The 11030-nt window shown below is 44.0% G+C and overlaps 1 protein-coding gene across 1 annotated transcript; it reads left to right on the plus strand.

The window, feature by feature from the left end:
* The first annotated feature begins 321 nt into the window (after window positions 1–321).
* Window positions 322–10508, plus strand: atxn1l (ataxin 1-like). The gene is made up of 3 exons (XM_062385621.1): window positions 322–460; window positions 1981–3188; window positions 4093–10508. Exons 2-3 carry the CDS (start codon window positions 2106–2108, stop codon window positions 5584–5586), a joined length of 2577 nt encoding a protein of 858 aa, XP_062241605.1. The 5' UTR covers window positions 322–460; window positions 1981–2105; the 3' UTR covers window positions 5587–10508.
* Window positions 10509–11030: the final 522 nt, after the last annotated feature.

Genomic DNA, 11030 nt, shown 5'->3' on the forward strand with positions numbered 1-11030 from the left:
GTCACTTCTGATTTAAGTTAATTTCATTTCATTTAATTAAAAAAAATATATATTTTTTTTACAATTCGTTCTCTTTGCCCCCAAAATATGTAATCATATGATATAACGATACAGTTTAATTTATCATTTAATTACGTTTAAAATGTAAAGATCAAATAAACTTTTATATATTTTTTTGTTATGGGATCACACCATGAGTTTATATCTAAACTGTGGGCCGATTCAAATTGACTTTTTTTACTTTCACTCAAAAGCGAAGTAATTTCTTTCTGTGCGCGTGTTGGACTTTGTGCAGCCGACAAACAGGAAATTGAATAAACCCAGTGACGTCATCGGCGAGCGCCTGTGCTGGCCTTCGAAATGGGCTCGACTGCTGAGCCCTGATTTCTGCTGTTTCTCCCCCAGCTCGTCGACTTCATTTTCTCCATGAGGGGACGTCCGAGCGCGATGACATGTGGAGGTACGTCCACACACCGACACGCCGCGGACACACGCGCGACCCTCGTCCCGAGCACAGCCACGTTTAGCCGGGGGCAGATGTGTGAGGCGCCTTCATGTTAGCTAGGTGCAGCTGTGCTAGCCGCGTATGCTAAACCAGCCTGGACCTGCCCAGTGGGTTGTAATGGTGACAAGTAAACGGCTCCAGACAGCAACAGGCAACATTCGTGTGGTGTTAGTGCAGGAAGTGTCATGCTGTCGTTCCTCTGTGATCACGGTGGAATGACGGGGCTAAGCGGCGAGCTAACTTTAGCCAAGTCAGCCACTAGCTAACGGTAAATACAGCTGCTCTTGACTGGAGTGTGGCGGCAACTGGAAGAAATCGCAGATAAACCTCGTACATCTAAGTTTGAACTAAGTTTATATAAGCAGAGCGTTTGTTTGCTGGTCCTCGTCAGGGCTTTGACCCAGGAGGCGGCTGTAGTGACTGTGTTTAGTGTCGAGTGACACCGAGAACACACTCGGCTCTGGTGTGGGGGCTGATGTGAAGTCGAAGTTGTGAGTAATGAGTGGATCTGCTCCTCAGATCAGGTCCAGTCACTGAACACGTCGGTGTTGACTACAGCTCAGACTGGTGTTACAACCCAAACCCACAGCAAGGAGGAGGATCAGCTGTTAGTGTCTGTTGTGTTACAAAGAGAATGTGTAACCACACTAAAACGTTCATTTCACTTGACAGTGGTAGATGTCGTGATAAATGTCACATTTTTAGTTTGTGTTGAGTTCAAAGACTGATTTCCGTTCCTGGGTGAAAGTTGTGGTTTCAAACTCTTCTTCATGAGCAGAGAATGACACTTGATGAATAGAAAACATTTTTCAAATCTGACGTAGATCAATTATGGTTCCTCACCGCTGCACTGTTTTTTCATTGGAAGCTATATGTATTTTACTTATTGTTTGGTCATATACAAAGGGACATTTGTGCATTTGAATTCATGTAATTTTACTCATAGTAATATCATTTTTATATATTTTTTTAATTTGCCACATTTGAACTTTTATTTAAATGTGAGTAATTGCTGCCCCTTTTGTAGTGTTTGAGATAGTGATGAAATACATCGTGCGTTTTTTCGACTGAGGGCCAGAAAAAGCCCTTTTTAAGGCCTCGCCTTGGGAGATCAGAGGTTTGAGCATTTTTCTCTACTTGATGACAAATCATTGACTATCAAAAGACGAAGCAGTAATGAAAGAGGAACCATGAGTTGCCACGTAACACTGTACACTTTGTCTGGAATATCACTGTAGTTTTCTAGTGTGTAACAACTCAAAATCAAAGTTTTTAGAAAAGCAGAACAGAAAAGTTGCAGATGTATGATCACTGAATGAACACATGCACTAACACAACAGGTCTCGATCTTTGGAATTGTTAATGTGCTAAGAATCTTATAACTATATTGTTTTCATCTAATTTTGAAACCTCTGATAATCATTTAGTTGTGGTGTGACGAGGCTGTGTGTCTATCTTCTTCTTCTATTTTATAGGTGAATTGGCAGACAAGGGCAGCCAGGTGATTTCTGAACTGGTTCCTGTGCCGGCGGACTGGCCTGCAGTTCCTGTCGGTTCCTGTGCAGTACAGTAAAGCAACTTGCCCAGTCAGACGATCACAATGAAACCAGCTCAGGAGCGGAACCAGGAGTCCCTGCCTCCAAAGAAGAGGGACCTCCCACCTAGTAACAGTGGAGGTGGATCTGGAGCGAGCGGGGGGGCTGGGGCTACAGCTGGAAGTGGGGCTACAGGTGGAAGTGGTGCAGGTGGTGCCGGTGGTACAGGTGGTACAGGTGGGGGTATTGGAGAAGATGAAGTGGTTTCCATCCAGAACTCTGCAGCCAACAGTGACACTCAGGGAGGGAACCCATCTGCAGAGTGGCTGCGAGCTCAGCAAGGACATCATTATGGAATGGATAATTCTGATGGCATACCAGCAGTCCCGGTTGACCAGTACAGCATGCTCTACAAAGTGGCTCTTCCGTCTGTTACCTACTCGCCTACCAGTCTTCACCCAGTGTTAAGCCACATCTCTCCAGCCTACACTGTTCATTCTCCTTTCCTGCAGCAACCAGGACTGTCCTATCCTCCTATGGGTTACACCCAGATCCCTCACTCCTCTCTGCAGTTTGTTAGTTCCCCCTACGCAGCGGTACCTTATGCTCTCCCCCCTGGCTTTGTCCCGGGATCGTTGATCTCTCCTTCAGGCACCATCTCTCAGTCCCATCTGGTTCCCTATCCATCTGTCATACAGGAAGGGGTTGTTTCCCCACCTCCCCAGGCCCAGGTAGCTGCTCATACATTTGCCAAAGTTGCAGCATCCAGTGGTGTCCCGATGATGCTGCAGTCCGAGCAAGCTGCCCAGCAGCACCTCAGTGCTGTGGGGGTCCTGCCCGCAGCCGAGCTCAGCTCCCGAGGGATGCCAGTCTACTACCACCCTCAGGGCGCCAGGGCTGCCATTGCCATCCGAGACCTCCACAGTGCCCAGCAGGAGAATGAACCAGAGATGAATGGAAGGGATAAAGAGCAGATAGCCCGGGAGGTTGCACTGGACTCGGCCTACGCTGCCAGAAATGTACGTCTGCTGCAGGTAGCACCGATCACTGCCGCACAGGAGCACATCCAGGACCGAGGTCTGCAGAACCGAAGGCTGGAGGAGAGGAGCTCACCTGGCCAGCGCAGCACTCCAGACAGTGACCTGGAGGTGAGACTTACTGATGACCTCATAATGTGACTACTGTAAATGTGAATATTCCCCACTGGTAGCAGAGGTGATGTTAAAAATCTAGGCAGTGCAAAACCGTTGAACATGATGAAAATAATTAAATACACAAATACACAGGGAGCTCCTCACTGCAACATGTGTGATACTATTACTTTTACAGATCTTTAGAAAAACCAGGGAAGGAATACTGAATGACTCCTGACTAGAAATGCACTCAGATGCTCCACCCGCACTGCATGCAGTCTTAATTATTCAGAATGCAATTACTTAAGTTTGAACCTTTAAGCCCTGGTGGGGTTAACTGATTTCTATAACTTGATTAACATAAGTGATACGCAGCCCAGGGGAAAAAATAATACATTGATAGAGCACAATGTATTTGTGTGAATATTTATTAACACAGTGTGTAACTGAATTAAAGATGATATAAAATGTATATATATTTGCTCTATGTATTTTCCATTCATTAGCATTAGGCTAACAGTTTGATCTAATTTGGTGACCTTTAGCCTCCAACCAACTGACCAAGTTTAATCCACTTTTGATTAAAACTGCCGGAGACATTCCTGTGACAGGCAGACCCCTCTATTTTCAATACACCTAAATGAACTAATATCAAACACTTCATTCTCGTAGTAGTGATACATGTCATTGTGTCATTTTAAGGAAGTTGTTGTAGTCTGCATTGTTATTAAATATGTGGAGTGTGTCTGCATTCTACACCTTCTCACCTCAGTGTTTATGATAGAATATGTTAATTTACGTCTATTCCTATATTGCGTGCAGGAGTCTGTGGGTATTCGTGCGTTCACTCGTTGCCCAAAGTCTCATTCGGCCAAAGCTGTGTGACTGAAACTCTCTTCCCCTTTTTTTAAACTTCCAGGTGCAGCAGGTGGTTGGTCGTTTGATTTCCTCTAACCAAGGTGGAAGTGGCGTGAGGAAAGAGGTCTCCTTCGCTCCCCTGAACCTCTCCCAGGGTCACCAGAGATCCAGAGAGATCCATGGAGAGAGCCCGGGCATCAATTTCAGCCGGGCGGCATACGCGGTGCAGGCGAGTTACAGTGACCCCAGGGTGACCGGTCTCCAGCAGCAAACAGGACAGCATGCTGTTGTGCTTGCTAATGGGCAGCCAGTTCTTATTCCCCTGGAGTATCACCTGCAGCATCATCCCCAAGCACCCCAGCAACACTACCCAGAACTGGTTAATGATGCCCCGGCCAGCCATGCCTCAACCATCATCTCCTCTTTCAACCCAAACTTTAAAGCCTCCGATTCTTCAGCCAGAGTGTGCCTCTCTGAAAAGGCGGAGCCGCCCCCAGCTCAGCAGCAGCTTGCCCATCATCCTCCTGTCCAGCCTTCAGCAGATATAACTCAGGCCTTAGCTTCAAGCCTCGCTCCCGCCGCCACTCCCAGCAGCCCGTCGCACTTCATGAAGGGCGCCATTATCCAGCTGGCCACTGGGGAACTGAAGCGTGTGGAGGACCTGCAGACTCAGGACTTTGTGCGGAGTGCGGAGGTGAGTGGGGGGCTTAAGATTGACTCCAGCATGGTGGTGGACATCCGAGCCAGCCAGCAGAGAGCAGGTCTAGTGTCGCTTCACTTCACTGTTGGTGAGCAGCAGAGCAAAGTGACCATCGACGTGCCTCCGGAGCACCCCTTCTTTGTGTTCGGGCAGGGCTGGTCGTCCTGCAGCCCTGAGCGCACGGCCCAGCTTTACGGCCTGGCCTGCCATCATCTGCAAGTGGGAGATGTGTGTGTGTCCATCACCCTGCAGCAGCAGCAGCAGCTTCAGCCCCAGCAGCAGAAACAACCACAGCACAATCATTCGCAGCAGCAGCAACAACAACAACAACAACAACAACAACAACAACAGCAGCAGCAGCAGCAGCAGAACCTGTCCAGGACTTTGAGCAAAACTAACGCCACATCAGGACTTAGTCACCAGCTCATGGGGCCTCCTGCTCCCCAGCAGTCACGGCCTCAGTCTCATTTCAGGATAGACCGCATCCACAGAGAAAGACAGAGGGATGGGGAGAAAGACACGGCTGATAAGGAGGAAGCAACATATTTGGGGGTTATTGGCCACACTGAGTCGCACATCCGACCGAGCAGGACCTCAGCAGAGCATCCGAGGAGCCAGAGCAGTTACCACTTGCACACAGAAGGCTCTACTTTTGCAGGGGCGGGGACGGGAGCAATGCATCCTTCGCTCGGTGCCTCACAGAGACGCTGGTCCTCGCCTGGCCTCCAAAGATTCAGTATGAAGGGAGATGAAGGGCCACGCCCTCAGATAAGCAACTCCGGCCACATAAGACCCTCGTTCATCCCCCAGGAGGTCAAACTGTCCATAGAGGGGCGCTCTAATGCAGGGAAGTAGCATCACGTTTGGTAGCAAATATAGAAGAGACTGCCATCAGTAAGAATGAGTCTGACGAGGAGAGAAAGAGGAAACAGAGTGTGAATGTAGCCTCAGAATGTTTGAGATTTTGCACACCTAAAATATACAAAAAATACAAGATCTTTCTGTCTGGTGAGAAGTTCTGGTTTGTTTTGGTTGTCACTCGGCCAAAAGGATCGGAGCCAGTGCTTTCCCAGCCAGCTGAGGGCTGATGGGAACATGAGAAGCTGAGTCGAAAGTATGTAGCTGATGAAATGCCTACCATAGTCCGCACACACTGCATTTCTCTTCCTCCCTCCCTCCTTTGTCGCCACTTCCTCATACCCACGTTTGGAGGTTCCCATCGCATTCAAAACGGTCTCGCTTCCTTTTTGACCAAACTGTCTCTTTGGAAGACGACGGACTACAGAGAATGTGTTATTAGCACAGTAAAGCTACCGACTCTGCAAAGATCACAGCCAGGGATCTTTGAAATCTCCATTCCCAGGATCCCGTTTACTTCAAAAGCATTTACCCAAAAAAGAAAAAGAGTGGAGTTGCTCCTCTGGTGATGTCTGCACTGTTGACGCTAACTGTCAGTGTGTGTTACATTATGCTTCTCCGACAGGAGTCTGAAACCTCTGCTGTCAGCAGAGATTCTTTCTCCCCCCCCCCCCTTCCTCTTCAGGAGGCGGGTTTGCAAGGAATGGGATTCTCTCTCAGGCCTCAAGCGCAGCATGTCCTGCTTGTCTTACAATCGAAATAATGATAAATCAATCAATCATGTCTTGTCTATACTGCAATCAGTGTCAACTCCAAAAAAAGATGAGCTTTTATAGCATACTCTGGTTTAGATGGAGGGCCTTTTCGAGTGTGTTTGTTTGCATGAACGCCGCGGATTGAAATTTGCTTTTATTGGGAATTAGAAATGTTTTGCATTCCAGCATCATCCCTGAGTACATCCATTATTTACCATATTCACCCTCATTCAGAATCATGCCCCCCCCCCCCCCCACCTCATGATAACTTACCAAAGCCATCTGCAGGAGTGACCTCACCCTGTCACATCACTGGCTGCAGCCAACTTCAGCCTGAGCCCTGCATGAAGAGGACTCTTCGTCCTCACCATGAGCTCCTCTTGCTCAGTTAACAAAATGAAAGCAATAGTTATTTTACAGCTTGTGGCTTTACCGCCCTCTAATCCTTTGGTTCTATATTTCTAAACATCAGAGGTGTGAGTCCCTCCTGACCCTCTTTTAACCCAGACTGTAAAAGCTGATGCACTATTCATTTTTATTGATTCGTCAGTAGTTCTAAATCCTCTGACGGATTCCTTCAGAAATCTTTGTAGATAAACCTGCTCGTCTCCGATTTTCCATCTCACCTATGCTCTTTTGTTTTCCCATCTTCTCTTCTGTCTCTTTGTTTTGAACATTTAACATCCTTCACTTTTTGTACCAGGATTTCTTATCCAGTGTATCTTACGATTGTCTTGTGTTGCACATAGAAAATGTCACTCATTGATTTCACACTGACCTTGTTAATAGGAATCACAGCACAGTAGGCGTTTTGTTTTTTTAATGAAGGGAATATGTTTGAAGTAATATTGTTTTGTGGTGTGTGTGTGTGTGTGTGCATGAGAGAAAGAAAGACAGACAACTGATGTGCATTTTCTCTGTTTACAAAGTAGCCAAGATGAATGCTGCAGTTTCCTCCTCCTGACGTGTCCTTGTCACTCGAAAGATCTAAAAAGGGTGAAACAGAAAATAAGTGCAATTAGACCCCACATAAAATCATTCAGAGGTTAATGATCAGATAGCATTCCTCACGCGGACATTCCCATCGCAAAATAGAAATCACACACTTCTCTTGTTTTCTGTCATCGTTCTTAAAACCTTTGTCTTTCCCGCTTGAAAGTCGTGTGCGACTAATGTGTTGTACTAGATTGTTCATCAGCCTCAGACACTGTTGTGTACGTCTGTTTCTCTCTGAAGCGGCCGTGGTTCCCTGAGTAGAAACACCCTGACCCTCTGTCAGCAGATGGAGGCGCCATGAGGTGACGTACCAGACGGGGTAACCTGAACCGGCCCCGGTAGACTCTCCTCCTCTGGTGCTGCTACTACGAGCAGCTTTTAAGAGATAGCTCAACATTTTTCCAGTTCTGTTTTAAAGCAGTTCTCACATGCCCATAAAGACTCAGTGCTCGCTGTAAACATTCCTCCTGCGCTCAGTGGCTGCGTAAAGATTCCTTCCTGATGTTATTCCAGTAATAAGCGATTTGGGACTAAACCAGCTTTCATGTTTTTGTTTGGCAAAGCACTTAATATGAGACCGAAGCAGTCGCAGACGATTCGATCTTCCAATGTTATCAGGAATACGAAATTCACTCTTTAATTTACTGCCCCTGTGCTGCAGCTCAGCAAGGAAGCAGAATTTTATATTCAAACTGGAGTGGCAATTAGGTAAGTGAACATATCCGGCCAAGCCAAAAAATGCCCCAGTACATTAAATCTAACTGCGGCAAATTTCACACACTCGTAGAAATCACTCCTAAGAGGAAAAACTAATGATTTAGTGTTTCATCGAATAGTGAAAATGCAAAAAACATCAAAAAGCCCCATTTTTCAATGTTGAAAAGAGGAGAAAAACATTCCTGATATGCCCCTTTGTATGGAGCACTGCCAACATGTCAGTGGCTGCTTCTTTACCCACGTCCCATCCATCCATCAATTTAGGTGGAAATCTGATGAGTAGTGTTTGTGTGATCCTGCTGACGTTAAAAAACCAATGTAGTTACTTCCTTCAGATGATTCACACACGTGACTTCTTGAAGTACTCCTGCTTATATTTCTGATCAGATACAGATCAACTGTCGATGGGTTTACTCACAGAATTCAGACTTTAAGGGTTTTTGTGCTTCTCCCCATCACTTAAACTGGAATCCCATTTGGAATAGATCCCTAAAAGGCCAATGTGAAGAAGAGGAACGTTTACAATGACAAATAATTCTATAAATGAACTTAAAGACCAACTATTGTTTTGGTCAAATCAAAGTGAAACATTTGAACTTTAAAATATTTTTGAAACGGTTTTAAAAATCTTACAATCGAAAGCTCAGCCTGTAGAATTTCTTATTTTGTCATGCTTTAAGCAATATGCATAAACCTGAAATCATTTCATGTAGTCTTGGCTTGTTCTATGCAGTAACCTCAGTGTTGTACCCGTCATTGTCTTAAGTACAGCTCTTTGAAGCTGTAGGGCAGGTTGCCACATGCAGTCATTTCCCGCTAATGTCTGGTTATAGGATTTTTACTTTAAACGACTTTTCTTAAATAGGAATATAAACCAGTGTTTAGTTTGTGTGTTTGTGTACTCAGCGTTGTGTTGGTCCAACTGCCAAGCCACTTCAACATCGTATTACTAGGTCAAGATGCATTTAATGGGATTCAAACGGTGCAAAGCAGTGCCTCCTGTGACTTTACCTCCTGATAATTCTCACCGCAAAACCATGGTGTGCAGCCATGAGCCCTCTGCTTCGAGCAGCGTGTGCTCGACTTCTACAAAGATGTCCAGGGAAGCTTCTTTACATCTCTGGTAGTCTGTCGCTGTCTGTAATTGCACTAAACTACCCTCCTTCACAGTGTTTTTAAAACTGAAAAACAGATTGAAGATTTTCCAAATGAAAAGCACACAAAATCATGGAGAAATCACCGGTTGTGTGTTTCTGTAGATAGACGTGTTTTTTTTTGTATAGTTTGGATGATGCTTGTCAATAATGCCTTAAATTCTGCTGTGTACTATGTGTGAAATTGAAATAATGCTTCTGGTAGACTCGGCGTTCCCCTTTCAGGCTCCACACCTTTCATGTTTCTCAGTGGAAACTCTTATTCAGATGTCTCAAAGGGCGACAGGGAATCTTGTTTGGTCCCAAGATGATTCAACAATGAGGTCTGCAACTTTTTGTTCATGTGTTTGGGTTTCCTCCTCCTTTTTTTTTTTTTTTTTTTTTTTTCATTTTCTGTTCTGTTTTCTGCTATGTTTGATTTTTTTCATACACTCTAGATACTTTTAACATTTAGTTTCTAGTTTTCAGTGTGTGCAAGTGAAGTAAATGGAAGCTCTCCTTTGCACTTTTTACAAGACGATGCCGAGAGAGTCAGCAACGGAGTGCAGTCCATTAATTACACACACACATGCACATTAGTTGTTTTTAATTGTTGCACAAGCTCTGTAGTTTTTTTTTATTTTAATTTTATCCCTGGAATTAATGGATTGTGTTTGGTGTCATGTGTTTTGTCCGACAGTCACTGGACGGCAGAGGGTTGGGTTTTAATTCAGCGACAGGCCGGCTGCATAAATCCGATATGTAGCGTTCACTTGTTGGTAATGTGATGGTTTTCTAATGTTTTCGTGACGTTTGACCCAGTATCTGAACTGGGAAAGGTGAATTTAGGACGGTTATGTTGTCTCTGATGTCGAATTTCAAATCAGGAGAATCGAACGGTTTAAAGTTTTAAAGAAGTCTGCATTTTCAGATTTGACATTGTACTTTTTGTTGGCACAAAGTGACACTGCTTTTTATGTGATGTGTAACTATTGAAAAACGAAACAAACAAAAAAAACAGCATCCTTTTTTCTCTTTTTTTTTTCTAAATGCCTAAATCTGCAAAATATATGCAATGATGTATGTGTAACATTCAATCCTCAAGTATAATCCAGGTTGTATGAACTTTGTATAGTGAGTTTTAATATCGTATGGCCGTACCAATATGTATTGATCTTTATCAGAAGCCTTAGAATTGTCGACCCAAAGTGCTCCCTTAGAATACCCCTCACCTACCTGACTTTAACAAAGCATTAATATCTCTATTTTGTTGCATTTTTATTTGTACCCTTTTTGAATAAAATAGATTTGTACTGTATATTTGTACCTCTCTGTGAACTACTTAGGGCGGTTTTGGTTCTTTTGTTTTTGCTGTTTTAATTCTATGTAAGGACACAAAGATATTGTATTTTTATTGTTACAGCTAACTTGGAGACATTGCATATATCATGTTTGTTAAGTAAACACAATATAATATATATATATATACAAATATAAATATAAACTATTATCCAAATGGTGTGCTGTGTTTCTTTAGTCAAATGTATGTTCTTATTTGTTTTTAGAGGTGGAGGAAGTATTAATGTTTTACTAAAATGAAAGTAGTAATAAGTGCATTAGTTTATTTGTGAACAAGGTCAGACACAAAGTGAAAGATTGGTTTTGATGCTGGGGCTGATTAAAGAGCTCATTCACCTACTTTTTATTAGTTACTGATACTGAAACCAAATATTGAATCTACTTGCACTGCAAAGAAAAGTGTTGCACCAACTTAAAAAATGCTTAAATCTGTAACAAATGAAGTTTATATATTCAAGTTAATTTAGCACAATTGAGATCT

Source organism: Platichthys flesus, chromosome 1 (genome assembly GCF_949316205.1).
Source record: "Platichthys flesus chromosome 1, fPlaFle2.1, whole genome shotgun sequence".
Classification (NCBI taxonomy): domain Eukaryota; kingdom Metazoa; phylum Chordata; class Actinopteri; order Pleuronectiformes; family Pleuronectidae; genus Platichthys; species Platichthys flesus.